Source organism: Salvia splendens, chromosome 7 (genome assembly GCF_004379255.2).
Source record: "Salvia splendens isolate huo1 chromosome 7, SspV2, whole genome shotgun sequence".
NCBI lineage: Eukaryota > Viridiplantae > Streptophyta > Magnoliopsida > Lamiales > Lamiaceae > Salvia > Salvia splendens.
Genome location: NC_056038.1, coordinates 590,060 through 609,646, shown reverse-complemented (window position 1 = coordinate 609,646; position 19,587 = coordinate 590,060). Strand labels below are relative to the sequence as shown.

Here is a 19,587-nt window from a genome sequence, read left to right as displayed (position 1 = left end):
TTGACATCAGAACATATGCAAGTGAGATCTCGTTAGAATCCTTATGAATTATCTTTAATTTGATATATTTTGTGCGAAAAAATAATTTAAATCGAGAAAGTTATATTTATTTTAAAGTTATTAGATTTTTTTCAAAAGTTAATTACAACTAATTTGTTGTAAATTGACCTTAATGCCCTTATTGATGTTTTTGTTGATGATATTGATATTCCGTGGCTGATGTAGGACCTTAATTTGAATATCTAATGGCTATTATTTAATTGTAAGTAGTAATTAAGTATTTAGTTAGCAATATAACACTCAACCATATATCTATATATATTATCGCATTACACGATTGTCTATATACAATAATGTATATAAAGCTTTGTAAAATAAATCTAATTTTATTGATATATTAATCATAAGAAAAATGAAATCAAAATAAAAAATGGATCACTAATAAATGAAATAAATGATAAGAGAGAAATGTGATGAATCAGATTTTAAAACTATAGGAACCAGTATCTTATATTGCCCAAATCCCATTTCAGAATTTGTCATATTTTGTTCATAGCAAAATGGATTGATTATGAAACAAGGCCTAAAAAGGATACATGAAACTGAGTTTAATAACCAAAATCATCATATCTGGGGTCATGTAAACGTCATATCAAAGTTCTTCGATCATGAAACAAGAGGACTCAGGGGGAGGGAGGGGCTCCAAGTTTATTCGTGAGCAATAAAATCGCATTTCCATCTCTATGTAGATTCAATGATCTATTTATATATCTTACCGGATTGGCTGCTGGTTGTAATGGTTCTTCTCTTTCTTCTTGGCAGCAGCTAGTCTTTTACTCCTAGCAGTAGCTTCCACAGCAGCGGCTCTTGCTGCAGCATCCATCTCCTTATTTGATTTCTTTTTCTTGGAAGAGGCTACCCTCTTCAGCCTCTCTTTCACGTCAACAGCAGAGGTGTCTTCTTCCACCTGCTCGGTTCCAGCAGTCTCCTCTTGTCCGTTGGGAACCTCCGAGCTATTGGACTGGTCCTGAGGCTCCTTCACCTCTTTGGTGGCCTTCTTTTTCTTCTTCTTTGCAGTTTTGGACTCGGCAGGGGGATTATCCTTCTTATCAGCCTTCCCGTTTGATTGTTCTTCTTTCTGCTCTTTCGTAACATCTGCACAATAAAAGCACTGATATTTTTATCCTTCTTATCAATAGCACAAGAAAAGGACGTCAACAAAACAAGAAAATAATCAAAACTGCTTTTTTCTCTGACTTTCCAAAAAATTATAATAGAACGATTGATTCTCAAGAGAGAAAGTTACCAGATGGTGCCTCATCTTCAGCTTTCTCTTTGGGGTTCACACCAAAATCAGCTAAAATCGCCTCTAGCTCAGCTAGCTCCATTTTCCTTCTCTCTTTTTTAGAAAGCTGTCTTTCAGTCTCTTTAGGTGCTGATGAAGTTTCTGCAGGCTTCATAACCAGTGGCTCAGGCTGTTCTTCAATCTCTGATTCCTGGTCATGCCCATCTTCCACATCATCATCACCTTCGTCAAGAAGTTCATCCTCACTTTCACTTTCCTGCAATAGGTGAATTAGCTATTATGTGTAAAATATGCAATTCACTCATTTCCAATGCACAAGATTTATAAATGTGTTAATTCATTAGCAGCAAGGAATCTTCACAATGATTCCATTCTCAGATGTATTATTTCAGCATGAGTCATAAACCATCAGAATCTCTATTGGTCAGGGCAGAAAAAGATGTTGTGTAAGAACTAAGAACTGTCCTATCAATCATGGGGAGGGGAGAGAGACAGATATGTAGAGTCACTTAAACAGGTTCAATCAAATACTTGGCCGGTGATAGTGGAAACTGGAAAGGAAGATCATAAGAACATCCTGAAGAAGGGTTACAATCAAGATAAGTACACTAGCTATTGTTCAATTTCACTATTGTAACAATGCATATAGTATTGCACGGTCTGCACCTTCTCCAACAAACCCCGGATCCATGAACAAAAGCAAAAACATTACATTAATTAGAGGAATATATGTCTATCAATGAACAGCACAGCAAACTCAAACAGTCAATGGACTCAACAATAGGTATATAAACATGGAGGTAAGCGACAAACTCTAGCAGCAACTAATGCCTCTGTAATTATGTATGATGCTAAGAGCATACACACATTCGAGATCAGATGCATGATGCCTCTGGAATTATGTATTTGATTCCAAAACCCCAATTTCAGAAGTTCAATGGTTCAGCAAAGCACATAACATTTTGAGCCATGAACTTCTATATTTTGATCAAACATTTGGAAAACTTTCTTTTTGTTTTGAGAATGAAAGCACAATCACCAGAAAACTAGATTATTGATTCTGCAGTACAGACGTCATACTTTAGATCCATGACAAAACACAAATTTCCAGTTGTAGCAACATTAAATAACAAGTGGAAGCTCGCATCTTGTCATTCATACAAATAAATAACATGCCACATTAACACCCAAATTACACACTCTGAGCTGCATTTCAATGATTGTTTCTACAAGCAATTCAACCAAACCATATATGACAAAGGATTACATCAAATTACACTGACAGCTGTTTCACATAAATGACGAGAAACGGGGCTAGGAATTAATTTAGCTACACTTAGCAAGACATAACAAAGTCTAGTCAACTAAAATGTACTTACATTCCCGACGGATATTGCATACGATGCAAATCATGACTTAAAAGAGAACTCCATAACAAATAGATAGTGTAACAAAGCATGTGTGCTAAACACTTTCATCTCCATGGACATGGAATCTCCAAAGCAATAATTAAAAATTGATGAATCCACTATCATCATAATTCATACATGCTCACAATCAGTCACAAGCATGTCCAAATAAGATAAATCAAGCACTAGAGAACTAGGGACCTTCTAGCTATCAATACTAAGATAAATCCAAAAAATAACACATGAATGCATGATGCAGCATAATCTTCACTATGTATACCTCCACAACATCAGATTTATGACTCTCTTCAGGCACATTCAAACCCGAACCACCCCACACTGCTTGGGGAGGAGCAGTGGTGGCGTAGTAGTCGTCATCATCCTCATCGTCGACATCCGCCCACGACTTCGCCGTCAAAGGTGCCGGAGCCCAGAACACCGGCTTCTCCGCCCCAGCAGCTTTCGACGTGGCCCTTCCCCCCTTCTCTTTGTCAGACTTCTTCTTCTTCCTCAAACTCTCCAGAGCCGCAAATACATTGGTGTTGCTCACAGTAAACGACGAGTCATCCCTTCTATTCCCACCCCCAACCATTTCCAGTCGCACGAATTGTTAAAAACCCGACGAAACACAATTTCTCGAATTTGATCCAAATCCTGAGCTCGGATGCAGCAATCGCCGATGAATACCGGGAATACTAGAGCTTCAAAAGCTACAAAAATACTGCTCACTAACGAAAAAAACACAATCACAAGAGAGTAGATTCAAACATCAACAATAAACAAATAAGACAATCTCCAAATTAATCGACGAAACTCGAATCAAATAATTAGATTTCAGATTTAGAAAGACCTTGTGTCGATTCTCAACTTCCTTTATCCAAAGCTTCCAACAGATTCTCAAATGCAATTCCAGAAAAGGCTGAGCTAACACAGAATCAGGGTTCCGAATTGACAACAAAAACAACAACAAAAAAAACGAAATGAGAGGTATAATAGATAGGGTTCCGTATCTGTATATATCCTATCGATGTGTGTGTGTGTGTGTGTGTGTGTGTGTTAATGTGTGTGTAGGTGCAGCGATAAACACAAGAATGTTATATATATAATGTGTATGTTTTAGAGAGAGTGGTTTCAGAAATGGAGACGAAGAGTGTGAGGATGCCACGCAGTGTTATTGTGCTTTACTAGAAACCGGTCCCTGTAGTTTTCATTATTTCCAATTTGGCCCACTGAGTTTATGTTTTTCATCTATTTTAAAGGTAAATTGTCAATTTTATTTAATCGTTTGATATGTTTAAAATTAAAATGACGAGTTCTAACATTTTTAAGTAAACACCACACAGAAAATGGAAAAATCGACCTTTGAGCTTTTATTTTATTAACTAAACCGATTAAATGTTAATAGTAGTTTTTTATTTTAATATTTTTTGTTTCAAGGGTTTTCATGGAGGAATAGATTAAGATTGATGCCAATAGTGAATAGTTTGTCCAATCTGATTTATGTAGATACCCGATCTGAAAAATTAGGTATTTGATCCCAAAATATTCTAAGGTGGTGTTCGGTTTCCTAGATAAAATAATACCAAGATATAATATAAGATTGAGTTGTGAGATTATTTTAGTCATAGGAGGTTAGCTATGACTAATTATCCCATGATTATCCAATGAGTTGGAGGACTAAATCTTATGAACAAAACACACTACTAATTTAATCTCGAAATACAATCTTACAAACCGAACACCCCTAAAAGTACTATGTAGTAGTATTCAATAATTAATCCATTTTTAATTCGAATACTCAGTATCAATCGAATACCCAAATATTGAAAATTTAAAAATATCAAAATATCATATTCTCTCCGTCCCATAAGAATATACACTCTTTTATTTTTAGTCCATCCCACAATAATATAGAGACTTATTTCTCACTAATAAGGTGAGAATCATTATCCACTAACAATACTTTAATTACTTTTTTCCATTTATCTCTTACTTTACCAATTATACATGAAAACATGTATCCAATCGAAAATACAATACTCCCTCCATCCACCATTAGGAGTCTCATTTCTTGGCGGCATGAGTTTTAAGAAATGTTAAAAAAAGTGGGTGAAAAAAGTAAGTGGAATAGGGGTCCAACTTGTATATATTAGTTTTAAATGAAATGTGAGTGAAATGAGTTAGTGGAAAGTAGAACCCTATTACCATTTATGATAAAAAAAAAATGAACGAGACTCCTATTTGCGGATGGACTAAAATGAAAAACGAGACTCCTATTTGCTGACGGATGGAGTATATTCTTATAGGACGGAGATAGTAAATTTTATATTATGTGTAACCTAACTCTACACATTTAGGCGATCCTATTCTATCATGACCCCATCAAATATGAAGCCACTTAGAGCATCCATGACAGTACATTATACTAAGAGCAATCTCTTAATTAATGAACAACAATTCAAAGAATCAATTCCAACTATTCACGAGACTCAAATTAGTTGGAAATTCCAACTATTTTAATATTTTGTTTTATACTTAAATCGGTGGTTTATTAATCATTAATTTAATAACTATTTAATATTATCATTAATTGATATAATAAAGTAATAAAAAAATATACTACAAAACAAAGAACTAGTATTAATATGCATATAATTTTAAGTTTGCCCCTCAAATACAAAAGAAAAACACATCACTGACACTTTACATTAGCTTAAAAACTTAATTCATCCTAGTAAAACTAAAGCATTGTTTATTGTTTTCCTTTCTTCTTCATAGATAAAAAATTATTGACTCTGAAAAGCTTCATTCGTTTATGACATTAAGTTGGATTTCCATTATTTTGGATTCAATCAAATAAATGATGACTCACTACCAATGACACATGAATTGAGCCCAGTGCTCGCTTTGTGACACACGTGGCCCAACCAAAATAGAGTCAAATTTCATGCACGCATGTGTTAATTTAGGTGGCGTTCGATTACCGTGACTAATATTATGAGACTATCCATATAGGATTAAGTTGTAGGATTATTTTAGTTGGAGGGGAGACTATAACTAAATATTATGAGACTATGCATCTAGGATTAAGTTGAAGGGTTCAATTTTATGAACCAAACATGATACATATTTAATCAAGAGATTTAATCTTCTCCAACTAACACCCCTTAAGTGGATAGAATTTGTGTAACCTTGCAATGAAATCAAACTAAAATAGGATATTTTTTGTTTCCAATAAAATGAATCACAATAATCACTCCTCATTTCTCATGTCTAATCCAACCATTGATCTAATAATTGGAGACCGTGGAATAAAAATATTCGTTACTCTATATACTAGTAGTACTTAGTAAACAAAATTGCATTTCATAATACAAATTTCTTTGAAAAAATCTTAAAAACTTTCGGCCGAACTTAATACAGTTTGACCATTATTTTTTTATAAACTCGTTAATATAAATTAAAATATACTACTATATGGAACAAAAAAAACATGTCATATGTAGAATCAAATCTCCTTTTAACAAATGTACAAGGTCCATTTTGAATATTAATTCATAAAAATTAGATTCCAATATCTTCATTTTTTTTTGCTTTGACTCGTCTTACACTATTGTATTATTTATACTTTAAATAAGAATTAAAGTATTTAATTAAAATATTTGACCAATTAAGTGTTCTCCTGTTATATTTAAAATATTAATTAATAATATTAATTACTTAAATCATTGATCACATATTGAAATTTCATGACCACGCGTTTTTAGGGGACTTTGCAGTTTCATTTCATCTTCCTAAACCGAACTATCTAGAAAAATGAAAGAGAGAAAATTCAGAAAGCAACCTTTTATTTTTCAACATTTTATTTTTCAACTTTTCTTTCAGCTGTCTATGACTGTGCGTGGTGGCGCTTTCAATCCAATCACCCATTTATTTGTCTCCATTCATTGTATGAACGCCACGCAACCTTCAAACCCTCATCCCAATCATTTATTTTATCAATAAAATCTGATTTTTTTCAGGATTGAATCCATACATCGTTGATTTGTGTGTTTCTCGCTCTACTCTGCTTTTTTTTTTCTCTCTCGTATATCGTTAGGTATATGCTGCTGGCGGTGCGCATTTGAAGTTGAAGGGAGATCGATCTGATCACGACGAGCTGATTGCGAAGTAGATCGCGAATTTTGAGGTCGTTGTTTCAGAAAGTTTGTTTTAAAGTGTTGTTATGGTGTAGTTTTTTTCTGCGCTTGATCAGCTTATTATAGGTATGATGAAGCATGATATTGGTTTGTGTGTGTTTGTTTCAATTACTCTTTATAGTATGTATAATGTATGCATATGTATGGTTTTTATGATTATGTGATGGTTACGGATAGGAGAAAGTGAAATGGTGTTTGTGTTAGAAATTTAGAATTGGTGTTAGTTTGGCACTTTGTGATCACTGTGGATTTAAGATATTGTGCTTTAAGCCTTGATATGTGTGCATTTTTAGTTGCAAATTAGTATGTGAATGTGAAACACTGGCTTTAGATCTTCAATAGATGATGCTTTGGGATGTTTTTGCTTTGCTTTCTGGTATGAGACCATCCTTGCTCTTTGATCATTGGTATCTTTGTGTTGTGCTGATGGAAGATTAGAGAATTAGCATGTTGATGGATCGTCTAGATTGCCCCTTGTTCTTTTGTGTAATGTTGGGGAGGAATTAGTTTTCTCTCAATTTTGTCCATATAAGAGAGTTTAGACAGTTTTGTTACCACCACTTCCTTGAGGGGATGAGGTTATATGGAAATTTATATCACTTTGATGTTATATTACTCGAATTATGCAGTTACTGGAAATTATGGTATAACATTGGAACTTCTATAGCAATTAGTCTGGCAGAGGGTGGTTTTAGCTTGATTTAGATCTCGGGGTATTTGATTATAGTACTAGGAAAGAAACGCGTAGGATGCCTCCACCAGGGTGTTAGCACAAGGTAACAGAGTGTATAGGGGTTTCCATTACTATTCGGGTTGAGATTTACTTCCGTTCGAGCTGCATCTCGTTGCTGCTGTCACCATTGTATTATACTTATGTCGTTTTACAGATGAAATCCTTTTAGTGATTAGCCACTTTTTTTATCTATTGCTTGGAAATGGAAATTACACGCATCTCTGGAACCCATCCATAAAGTCCCTAAGTTTCTTAACAGTTACGTGTGACTGACTGGAGCTAATGTTTACCTACTTGGAGCGCTGCATCTCTTTGAATAGGTTAGATGGTAATTTTCCGACTTATGGGGATAGTTTTGCATTTAGTGCTATTTACAAGTGTAGTAGTCGACAAAATATCAACATGTTTGGGAGGAGAAGTATCACGAACCCAGTGGAGGTGGGTCTGTCCTCTCGAGGGCAATGATAACACACTCATCCCTGCAATCTCTCAGACTTGAACCTTTTTCTTCTTTTGACTTTAAAAGGGGCATGATTCATTTTTCTACTGCTTTGACAATAGGTTTGAGCGATCCGTCATTGCACTCTCTGTTAGGATGGAAATTTCCACAAACTGACACTAGACTGAGCTCGAAGATTTGAAGTTCCAGAATGCTGCATGATATTTGTTTTGTAAACATACTTGTTTTCAGGAATTTCTCCTCCCTGCGAGGTTTCATGATTGGAGCTGTTCGACCTTAGTTGGATTTTATTGTTGCTGATTATGTTGCTATGGCGCAAACGTGCAACAGAAGCTGCATGATCTTGAGGTTTTCGCCCGTCTGGCGGGCGACTAGATTAGATAGGCTAAGTAGGCTTAGGCTCTTAAATCTTTCTTTGAATGCAGGTGCTTTATTCATTTATCAGCTGCTAGTTAGTTATACAATAGAATGGCGTCTGTGGCCGTTGAATATTGCGGCACAGCATGTACCGAACCAAAACTCTCAGAAAATGCAGCGGCTGAAGAGAATGGAACTAGGTTCAGGAAAAAGGTTCACGAGTCGGAGCTGCAGTGTTCCCACGAAGAACATGGTTTGGATAGAGAGTTGATGACCCCAGGAAAGGTTGCTGGTACTGAAAGATTAGATAAAGGGTACATGCAATACGGGTATGGAAGCTTTGTATGCTAGCATTGGTAGGTGATATACTATGTAGTACGATTTCGTGCTAACACTTGACTCTTGGTTGACAGATGTCCTCACTATCGTCGGAGGTGTCGCATTAGAGCTCCATGCTGTAATGAGATCTTCAGTTGTCGTCACTGTCATAATGATGCAAAGGTAATTTGAGGCATTCATTCATCTATAAGAATGCTTTTCAAGTTATTTGTTTGAGGCCAACTACCATGGATTTGCGAAATAAATCCGGACTTTTCCATTTCTCTGTAAACAGAACAGTATTAGCATCGAACAGAAGCTCAGACATGATATCCCTCGCCACTCCGTTGAGAAGGTAGGATGCTTCTTGGATCCTTTTCAGTTCCCGCGTATCTGACTATATCTGTTGCTATATTTCCACTAAAGGATTAGCTTTCCTTATTTTGGTCAGAGCCTTCTGATTCTTGTGCGCTTATTTTCTGAAAAGATGCATTTTATTGTGATTTTCAGGTCATATGTTCACTTTGTGACACTGAACAAGAGGTTAGTGTCTATACAAATTTCAAAATTGATTTATATAAATATATGTAGTCTCATCGTTCTCAATGACTTATTATGCTCCCAATATCCTCTAATATGGTTGCTTTGGCGGTATTTCTCAGGTTCAACAAGTTTGTAAAAACTGTGGTGTATGCATGGGAAGATACTTCTGTGGAGTTTGTAAGCTCTTTGATGATGATGTAAGTATTAATGCACGACATTTTGTTGTAAACAACTTTATGAAAGATTTGATGATTTTGAAATCTTGAAATTAGATGGCTGATCGTTTCTTTCCCATTTGCAGACTTCTAAAGAGCAGTACCATTGCAATGGTTGCGGCATTTGCAGGTATGCCCTAGCCTTCTTGTATTAACAACAGGATTTATACGGCCCGAGCAATCCTCGTATATCTATATCAATAAGAATATAAGATGATATCAATAAGATGAATTGTAACACATTTCAATATGTACATTTTAGCTAATAATGCTTGCTGATATTTCTTGTTGTTGCAGGATTGGGGGCTCCAAGAATTTCTTCCACTGCAACAAATGCGGTTAGTCTTTACTTCTTTAGCACCCTTGATTGGATCCGATCAACGATTGCTTTCTCGTTTCTCATCTCGCTCTCTCTCGTATGCAGGTTGCTGTTACTCCGCGCTTCTGAAAACCAGCCATCCATGCGTGGAGAGGGCAATGCACCAGGATTGTCCCGTTTGCTTCGAGGTTAGAACACATGTCCCTCTCTTGTTGTTGTCTTTTTTTTTTCGGTCCAGCCCCGACTGAACCCAAGCATCCCTCGCATGCAGTATCTGTTTGAGTCGAGAAACGACGTCATTGCTCTGCCATGCGGGCATACCATTCACAAGGCGTGTTTAGAAGAGATGCAGGAGCACTATCAGTAACCCCCCTCTCTCTCTCTCTCTCGTTCTCTACACATTCAACATTGAACTTAACTAGACCTTATCTTCCGAGCAGGTACGCTTGCCCGATTTGCTCGAAGTCTGTGTGCGACATGTCGAAAGTGTGGGAGAAGTTCGACTTAGAGATCGCAGCCACACCCATGCCACCATATTGTGAAAACAAGATGGTAACTCTCCACCAACCCCGCCTGCATATGCCGTCGGTCGTTCATTCATTCGGATCCTGTTTACGTACGACGGCTGTTGATTCTGCTTTCTGATTGCAGGTATGGATTCTGTGCAACGACTGTGGGCGCAACTCTGAGGTGAAGTATCACGTCGTGGCGCACAAATGCCCCCACTGCAAGTCATACAACACGCGCCAGACGAGAGGGCTCGGGAGATAGATCAGCCGGGGCTGCGGCCCGCGTGCAATGAAGGCAATTGGCGTTGCCGGGAGGACGCTGAGATATCGTTTCAGCTTTTATTCTTCATAGATTTTATTTGCTGTATGTTAATATTTTGTAATCTCATCTTTTGTTATATTTTGTATTGTCTTTGTAAATATCATAATCTCTTTCTTTCAAGGAATGAAATGGAATGTTTATGCACAATTATTTTTGGTAATTTATACTGTATCCCAATACTGTAGTCATTTATTTGTAGTTTATCGAATTCCTATGATTTTAAGTTTATAACGTTGCTAAAGAAACAGTCAAAACACTATATAAATAAAAACTATTTAACAGAAGTCAGGATGGCCGAGTGGTCTAAGGCGCCAGACTCAAGTTCTGGTCCTCTTACGAGGGCGTGGGTTCAAATCCCACTTCTGACAATATTTTGTGATTTTTTAAATATTTTAATTGATGAAAATACAATATCACATTTTATTTTATGGTAAAAAGGGAGTAGTACTAATTAAATTCGACAGTAATTAGCAACACTTTATAATATTTGACACGTCAGATAATTTTTCCACAACTTTCAAAAAATGAAGAAGCTTAGTGTTTGCTTCACAACCAATACAAACCATTTGTTAACAAAAAGATCATCAAATGCCACCCCCTTTGTTATGTACAATAGTCAGTTAAAACTTGCCTATGCATCCATCTTCAGCCGGAGCAGCGCCTCCTCCGCTTGAACCGAAGTCGTCGTCATTCAGTTCAGCAGGAGGAGCGTGCACGCCGGAGCAAACTGCCCGTACGCAAACACCTGCCGCCTCTGGCTGGCCATGGGAGCGCCTCGTTCTCCATATCTACAAGTAAGACTCACAGCCCTCGCCTCGGACAAGGAGGGCTCGGTTTCTCTCAGCACCATCCGGCTCTGCTTGGTCGGGCCCTTCTGATCGCCCAGAACCACGCTCGGTATCTGCAGCCTTGCCACGGAGGAGTTCGGAGCTTCTTCTTTCTGACAGAACCACTCCAAGCTCTCTTGAGCCGTGGATGGCGTCTCTTGTTCCGCTCGCGGTAGTGGTGGTGGTGGTGGTGGTGGTGGATGCGACGTTGAGGTTGTGGTCGCGGTCGTCTTCCTCGATGACGCTCTCACACTGTTAGCCTCCTTGGAGAGCCCAATGGAGCGCCACGCCTCAGCCACGAGCTGGACAGTGCTTCTCTCGGGACGAACGTTGAATCCCTCCTCCATGAGGCCGAGCACCTGCTCGGCCTTCCACGGCTTCTTGTTCTCGGCATATCCGCCTATTAGGGTCTCGAAAGTCTTCAAATTTGGAGGGATCCCAGACTCGATCATCTTCCCGTGCACCCTCTTCGCAGAGTCCATCGAGCCACTGCTGCACCACCCGCTGATGACAGTGGTGAATATGACTACGTTCGGACGAACACCAGATGTTTTCATGGCGTCCAAGAGCTCCTCGGCCTTCTCCGGCTCCTTGGCCCGTACGTAGCCTTTAGCAAGAATGCTGTAAGCGTGGGCGTCGGGTTTGATCCCAGCTTCCACCATGTCGTCGAAAATCTCCCTGCACTTGATCATGTAGCCCGCAGCACTCCACGCGTTCATGATTGTGCTAAACGTGATCACGTCCGGCTTCACTCCGAACTCCTCCATCAACGTCAGAACCTAACAAAATCAAGAATCAAGTTCTTTATAAGTTCAATAGCACAAAAACGAACAAATGCAAAGGCCGTTAAGCCACCCCACCTCATCCACACTGTTCCTATCCGATATGTCGAGGAACCCTTTGATCAGCGAGTTGAAAACGATGAGGTTAGGGCGTACACCAAAGCCCTTCATCTTGTACACGAATCTCAGCGCCTCGTTCACTCGTCCCTCTTTGCAATAACCGGATATTATGATGCCGCAAGTTCTATCATTCGGCTGCACATTATTCCTCTGCATCTCCATGATCACGTCTTCCGCCTTACCCGTTTGCTTGTTCTGAACATAGCCCTTCACCAACGTGTTGTAAGTCACTGCATCGGGCTGTACACCCGAAGCCACCATCTTCGACACTACACCCCAAGCCTCCTCCACGTTGTTCCTGTTGCACCACGCCCTAACAAGGACGTTATAAGTCCTCACGTTGGGCTTCGTGTTTGCTTCCCTCGACATGAGCTCCATTATCTTTAAAGATTCATCGGGTTTCCCTGCAATCCCGTACCCTTTGATCAGCGTATTGTACGTGCTCGTTGTTGGCTTGATCCCGCGTTCCTTCATCTTCGACAACGTTCTCATAGCTCCATCCATGTCCCCGGATTCAGAGAATGCATTGACCACAGCGTTGAAGAACACCGGGTCCGGCTCCATCCCATTCCTCTGCACCTCGGAGATTACTGAATGTATGTTACCAAAGCGTTTCTGAACAGTCAACGAGGTTAGGAGCGCGGTGTAGGTCACTAGAGACGGCTTATGCCCTCTCTGAATCAAATTGTTGAAGATCGACTGGACTTCCTGCGGCTTCCCTCGTTCCAACAAGATGTTCATCAATTTGGTCCTCGAACGGACAATCTTACAGCTCTCCCCACTCGAGCAGATGGTGCAAGGAGTCGATCCTGGCATTGGCCGCAGCTGCAGTTTCTCGTCAAGAGCCCTATCCTGCAATTCAAAGAAACAAAAAACAACGATATTTTTCTATCACAACTTTTGAAGAATCTTTACAAAAAGATTACATTTATGGGAAGCTCTTCAACTTGTTTGTCTAAATTGCTGCCTTGTTTTGTGCTGCCTACCTCAAACTTCTCAACGTAACCCATGGTTTCTCGATGTTTAGGAAGTTAATCCTTTCTCGTCACACATTCACAAAATCGGTAACAGCACAAAGATTCCAGTTTTCCTGCAAAATCAAATCGACAACAGCACAACCAATATCATTTTCCAATGAAGGACAACAAGTTGGTAACAAGCGCATGAGAACTAAAGAACCGTTGATGACGGGAAGTTGATAGCGAACACACGAGAACTAACTCTTCAGGGTTCGAATAGGTACTACTTGGATGCAATTTAAGCCAAATTCAACAATTCAAGTATGACTGGATATCGAGACATGAGCAAGATAGATTACACCATTTGAACAATGCAGAGAGGCAAAATGAAACAAATAAGGATTTTTGCATCTCCAAAGCTCATTATGGGATCATAGCTAATAAGTGAGACGAAGACGGGCTAGCAAAACACGAATCATAACATGAAATGCACTAGTAGAAGCTCATGGGATAGTGAGTAGTGGGAGTACAACATAGCATGATACTATTGCCTTCAAATTTCTTCATTGTTTCAAGAAAACAACAAGAAAGTGTGATCTATCGAAGAAGATGAATTTGTGACTACATTTGACTTCAAACCATATAATTGACATTTCAAACAATTCTAATTCTTGTAGTAGTTGATTTCAATTCTAAATACATTCTGATTGAGCAATCAAGAAACTAACCACATTCTTAAATGTCACACACACTGAATGCTTCACTCTGCCACACACACACACCAACAAAAAAACCATTTGCTTAATTTACAAAAAGATGAAGAACTCATCAAAATCCTGACCTTTCTCATCTCATTGTAGCAATTTGATTGAGTAATCAAGAATCTAACAAAATCCTATGTTTTTCACCTTCAGCCATTTACACAAAATAAGCAAGGAACACACAAACACACACACTCCAATTTACTCGGCTTAGCTACTCTCTCTCTCTCTCACACACACACACACACACAATCACACCACTACCGTCACCACCAACAACAAAAAAAATCCCCCTTTTGCTTAATTTTAAAAAGCTCAAGAACCATCATCAAGATCCTGACATTTCTCATCTCCACACTCCAAAAACCTGAGAAAAACTCGAATACTACTATTTCAAGAAATGGGATTATGACAAGACAATGAAACTTGATGGTATTGAAGAGTAATAGCAACCCGTACCTCATTCTGGCTATTGTTCCATGGAAAATGTTCAACGAGATTATGAATCAGTGGACAAAAGTATGAATTTATAGCGTGTCAATTCCAACATTCTTGCGAGAATAATAAATAAATAAAATAAATATTATCCACATATTATCACTGGAATTTGAGATGGGGCTGACGCATGTGAAATTAGGATATTGCAATTTCCATCATTACAAATTTACTACTCCACAATTTTATTTCTTTTTCCAATTTCTATTTATTTAGTGGTATTGGTATTGCATAGTACTCCATTTAACATTTTACTACAAAAAATTAATGACGTTTATTCTCATGTATAAATACAAAAGATTTGTTACACATATTGTTATAGCGAATTAACGGAGTATAATTTATAATCCAAATTCCCTAGACTTTAAATGACTTTTAACTTTCATGTTTTACTTTATTTTAGCTTGTTAAAACGAGGTGGAAACTAAATTAAATTTGTAATTATTATATTATTTCATTATACAAAACTGGATTGTTGGCTTACATTTGAGTTCATAAAAACATTCATATCAATTTAATTCTTATTTAAAAATCGAATAATTAATTATACACTACAACTAGTAGTAGTTCGAAAAAAATTAGGCCCAATACTAAGACCCAACTACGGCCCATGAGTGCAAAATACGCCCATTTCTTCCTTCATTTTCATTAGGGCAAAAATACCCAATCTCTCTCTCTCTAACGCACACAGTCACTCACCGGAGACGCAAATTTGAGCTCCAATCCGGAATATTTCGCCACCATAACCGACACCATGGCCGGCGCGGCGCCATACGATTCCGAGCAATCCGCACATGGCGATTCCGCCTCTGGATACGACCCAAACTACGTACCGGACTCAGTGAAGTCGTTTGTGGTGCACATGTACCGCCAGATACGGGAGAAGAACGTCTACGAGATCCACCAGATGTACGAGACGTCGTTCCAGAGCATCAGCGATAGGTTCTTCAAGGACGCGCCGTGGCCGTCCGTCGACGCCGTCGCCACCTACGTCGACAATGACCACGTCTTCTGCTTGCTCTACCGCGAGATGTGGTTCCGCCACCTCTACGCGCGTCTCTCGCCAACGCTTAAGCAGCGGATTGATTCGTGGGATAATTATTGCAATCTGTTTCAGGTTAGGACTAATTTTGTGTGGAATTCAGTGTTGTCTCGACAGTGTTTAACCTGAATTATCAGTGAATTAAACCATCGAGATCTCAATGATGTATAGACTGTGTAAAACTAATGTATCACTAAATTTATTAGTTCATCGAGTGTTGATAAATTCCTATACTGTTTTATGTGTGGAAGTTTATACGGAGGAAATTGAAGCTAGGTTCATTTTATATTACTGTTAAGTTGATAATTGTTGAATGTGAATCGTAAATGAAAATCTATCCAAATATGTGGTATGATATTGATTCCGTCTTGCTATTGAGTGAGGAATGTGAGAGAAAACATATAAACTGAAACATATCTGGAGAAGAGGAATGTGTTTTTATTGAAGAAGTATTGTGAGGATTGAAAGGGTTGGTTGACTGTAAAATACATTTTCTTCTTGTAGTATTGTATCTGGACTTCTATTTTGTGCTTGGTTAAGGTGGCTTAAAATATTGATTATTGGCAGTTTGAGATTAGAACAACTATGTATCAAATGGTATTTCTTTTAGCTAGCCTTGAATAGTTGTTGCTTATAGTAATGCTGGTTTGCGTTAATTGAAATAAAGGAAATGAGGATTAGTTTCAACTACAATGGATCACAAGATGCTGCTGATTCTTATAGTTAGGATGATGATTTTCGGAATTCATGCTGATTGCATAAACTATATACTCCACTTAATTTTGATGAGATGGACTTTGCTTGTTCTGATGGATAATTGTGCATGCTGAACATGAAATATTATGTACAGGTTGTATTGCATGGAGTAGTGAACATGCAACTGCCAAATCAGTGGCTATGGGACATGGTTGATGAATTTGTGTACCAGTTCCAGTCTTTCTGTCAGTATCGTGCCAAGATGAAGAGCAAAACCGAGCAGGAGATTGCTCTTCTGCGCCAGTATGATCAGGTTTGTAAGTGAGAAATGGATGAGTAGTTTTCGATAAATATTTGTGTGCTTATGCGCTTTTCTTTTAGAGTAATGTTCTAATGATGTTCTGTTATTATGTTATCTATGATTTTCATTGCCCGTGTGAACTTCATATAAGAATAGTGGAAGGAAAATAATATGGAGGCCTCATGAGGAAACCAAACCTGCTACTGATTTTCTCCTTATTTCACAGATGCACTTCTCCATGTTTTTTCCATCAATTTGTTGAATTTCCTTTGTGCACATTTTATGTTGTTCTTGGCACCTTGCTTTTTATAGAAATGATTGTTTCTAATTATAATTTTGTGTCTCAGGCATGGAACGTATATGGTGTCCTTAATTATCTACAAGCACTTGTGGAGAAGTCTTCGATCATTCAAATCCTGGAACAGGAGAAGGAAGGTCTTGAGCAGTTCACTGCTACAGATGGATATGATTACAGTGGTGGAAGCAATGTGTTGAAGGTCTTGGGTTACTTCAGCATGATAGGCCTGCTTAGAGTTCACTGTTTATTGGGTGATTATCACACTGGCCTGAAGTGCATACTTCCAATTGACATAACTCAACAAGGCGTCTACACTAGTGTCATTGGGAGCCACATAACCACAATATACCACTATGGATTTGCAAATCTCATGCTTCGCAGGTGCATTAAACTTTTTTTCTCCCTACCCAAAACTCTATGGACCTACCTACATTTCCAAGTTTCTTAATTTATCATTTAAATGTCTTATTAGTTGGTTTTTGTGTTGAGTTGATCACTGCCCAGTGTAGGTATGGCATGATATACCATACACATAATTAAACCATGTTTAGACTTTAGAGTAGCTTGATGTGACTAACTGCTTACTTGTTTGGAGAGATGATGAATGATGTTTTTAATGCATTGTCATTGAAATCTGTACAGGTATACAGAGGCAATTCGAGAATTCAATAAAATACTTCTTTACATATTCAAGACTAAGCAGTATCACCAGAAGTCTCCTCAATATGAACAGATACTGAAAAAGAATGAGCAAATGTATGCTTTGCTTGCAGTTACTCTTTCCCTCTGTCCTCAATTAAAGCTTGTTGAGGAGACCGTGAACTCTCAGCTGCGGGAGAAGTATGGTGAAAAAATGTTGAGGATGCAGAGATTTGATGATGAGGCATTTGCTCTATATGACGAGCTATTCTCTTATGCGTGCCCAAAGTTCATCACTCCATCTGCCCCAAGCTATGATGAGCCTCTTGTAAATTACAACCAGGTGTGAATATATCATCGGAGTGAACTCTGGTTAAGGGATTTGTCTATCCTTGTGTGAATTGCACATGTCTTTGGTTTTGTATTTGTATTTGGGGGCAGTTGGCATGCCCGATCTAATTTGTTTTCATAATCTCATAAGCTTTTCAAATCTAATCTTTTCAGGATGCTTATAGACTACAATTGAAGTTGTTTCTTTATGAAGTAAAGCAGCAGCAACTACTATCAGGCATTCGGACCTTCTTAAATGTATACTCTACGATCTCCATTGCAAAGCTGGCCTCGTATATGGAAGTTGATGAACATACTTTGAGGTAATGTGATACACTGTAATCCCAACTTGACGTCCTGCTTTACTTAATTCATAGAAGGATGTTGCATAAGCAGTATTTCATCATCCATTCACAGGACCATTTTGATGACATTCAAGCACAAGATGCATTCAGTCGATTCAGATGGGAAAATTGTCTCCAATATGGATACCAATTTCTACATTGACGACGTGAGTTTAATAAATCAAGACTGTCCATCTATTGTGTTTTCTTAAGTCATACACGAACTTGGATTCATTTTGATCTTCGTTTTAATTTCAGGACATGGTCCACGTCGTTGAATCCAAAGCACCAAAGAAATATGGTGATTACTTTATGCGCCAAATTGTCAAGGTACATACGGAGAGGCTAAACATTCATTTATGATAGTACTTTCTTTGCACGGCATGCTTATAATAGTACTAGTACCGAGAGGCTAAACATAGATTCGTTCCCTAACAAACTTGTCTTGCAGCTTGAAGGGATAATGACTGATATCGACAGAGTAAAGCTCGAGTAAGAATCGTAGTCTTGATCTATGATTTGCCCTTTTTCTGTATTTTGGAAGAGCAGAACCGGGGCAGTTTTATTGGATCATTGTTGATCTTTCGATATTGTGTTGCAAGTTAAATATGACTTCCTTTGATCTGTGCTAAGAAAAATGTTGTAATGAAGAGATACTAAACTTTTTTCTCGAGTATTAGAACTCTAATTTATCATTATAGGATACAAGGTTGCTTTTTCTGCTAATATTTGATATAATATCAGTTTGCACTCGAAATTAATTTGGTGTGTTATTTTTCGGGCTTTTTCTTGCATTTAGGAACTATTTTTTAATTGTTAAATATTGTTTTATTTCTTCGAATGGTTTGTGTTTAATGTTACTGATGTACATTAAGGGAGCTTTCTTCATCATGCATTCTTGAATGAAGTATTGTTATTGTTATTCTACTAAAAAAATAGTACTGCTACTATTATTTTATTTTTATTAGCCTTAGAATTTTTATTTCTTAGATTTCATAAGGTATGAAAATATTTTGCCTGAAGTCAACAGACGCATAAAAAGAAAGCTTCTGTAATTTGAAATACTACTGGAAAACGAAAATAGAGAATTCTACCGTTCCTTGTAAGAAAAAAATAATGATAAACTTCTTAATTTGCGTGCCAATTTGCCAACTACTACGTCAATATCTACCCAAAATAGATTGAATAATTCAAGAGAATTAATCTCACGATTACTATATTTTGAAAAAACCATCATCTCACTTTTGCAAATATTATTTTTCTAAGCTCTCATTTTCATTTTTAACAAGCAAGATTATGATTT

General features: G+C 37.8%; 4 protein-coding genes and 1 non-coding gene across 16 annotated transcripts; 3 read left to right on the top strand and 2 right to left on the bottom strand.

Moving 5' to 3' along the window:
- Window positions 1–483: 483 nt before the first annotated feature.
- Window positions 484–3,868, bottom strand: LOC121740803 (neurofilament heavy polypeptide-like). 2 transcript variants are annotated; one of them, XM_042133430.1, is made up of 4 exons: window positions 3,566–3,868; window positions 2,996–3,443; window positions 1,307–1,562; window positions 484–1,155 (listed from the first exon to the last, which is right to left on the bottom strand). In XM_042133430.1, exons 2-4 carry the CDS (start codon window positions 3,305–3,307, stop codon window positions 773–775), a joined length of 951 nt encoding a protein of 316 aa, XP_041989364.1. In that variant the 5' UTR covers window positions 3,308–3,443; window positions 3,566–3,868; the 3' UTR covers window positions 484–772. The 2 variants fall into 2 exon arrangements, with proteins under 2 accessions (XP_041989364.1, XP_041989365.1); XM_042133431.1 differs by having other exon boundaries at window positions 2,996–3,436.
- A 2,701-nt stretch (window positions 3,869–6,569) lies between these two features.
- LOC121741296 (probable E3 ubiquitin-protein ligase RZFP34) lies at window positions 6,570–10,837 on the top strand. 5 transcript variants are annotated; one of them, XM_042134010.1, is made up of 12 exons: window positions 6,570–6,904; window positions 8,533–8,793; window positions 8,878–8,965; window positions 9,078–9,137; window positions 9,293–9,325; window positions 9,445–9,522; window positions 9,627–9,670; window positions 9,838–9,878; window positions 9,965–10,047; window positions 10,131–10,222; window positions 10,300–10,411; window positions 10,511–10,837. In XM_042134010.1, exons 2-12 carry the CDS (start codon window positions 8,576–8,578, stop codon window positions 10,628–10,630), a joined length of 969 nt encoding a protein of 322 aa, XP_041989944.1. In that variant the 5' UTR covers window positions 6,570–6,904; window positions 8,533–8,575; the 3' UTR covers window positions 10,631–10,837. The 5 variants fall into 5 exon arrangements, with proteins under 5 accessions (XP_041989944.1, XP_041989943.1, XP_041989940.1 ...); XM_042134009.1 differs by having other exon boundaries at window positions 6,572–6,904; window positions 8,339–8,793; XM_042134006.1 differs by having other exon boundaries at window positions 6,572–6,904; window positions 8,209–8,793.
- Window positions 10,838–10,974: 137 nt separating this feature from the next.
- Window positions 10,975–11,058, top strand: TRNAL-CAA. Its single transcript has one exon. It is a non-coding gene; the product is annotated as a tRNA-Leu (tRNA).
- A 132-nt stretch (window positions 11,059–11,190) lies between these two features.
- LOC121810863 (pentatricopeptide repeat-containing protein At5g25630-like) lies at window positions 11,191–14,736 on the bottom strand. Of its 7 annotated transcripts, none has more exons than XM_042211584.1 (5): window positions 14,599–14,736; window positions 14,220–14,506; window positions 13,346–13,509; window positions 12,378–13,271; window positions 11,191–12,296 (listed from the first exon to the last, which is right to left on the bottom strand). In XM_042211584.1, exons 3-5 carry the CDS (start codon window positions 13,427–13,429, stop codon window positions 11,382–11,384), a joined length of 1,893 nt encoding a protein of 630 aa, XP_042067518.1. In that variant the 5' UTR covers window positions 13,430–13,509; window positions 14,220–14,506; window positions 14,599–14,736; the 3' UTR covers window positions 11,191–11,381. The 7 variants fall into 7 exon arrangements, with proteins under 7 accessions (XP_042067518.1, XP_042067522.1, XP_042067516.1 ...); XM_042211588.1 differs by having other exon boundaries at window positions 13,406–13,509; window positions 14,599–14,734; XM_042211582.1 differs by having other exon boundaries at window positions 13,346–14,506.
- Window positions 14,737–15,280: 544 nt separating this feature from the next.
- LOC121742108 (eukaryotic translation initiation factor 3 subunit L-like) lies at window positions 15,281–19,045 on the top strand. The gene is made up of 8 exons (XM_042135147.1): window positions 15,281–15,751; window positions 16,527–16,685; window positions 17,021–17,352; window positions 17,614–17,953; window positions 18,115–18,263; window positions 18,358–18,451; window positions 18,543–18,614; window positions 18,736–19,045. Exons 1-8 carry the CDS (start codon window positions 15,389–15,391, stop codon window positions 18,778–18,780), a joined length of 1,554 nt encoding a protein of 517 aa, XP_041991081.1. The 5' UTR covers window positions 15,281–15,388; the 3' UTR covers window positions 18,781–19,045.
- Window positions 19,046–19,587: the final 542 nt, after the last annotated feature.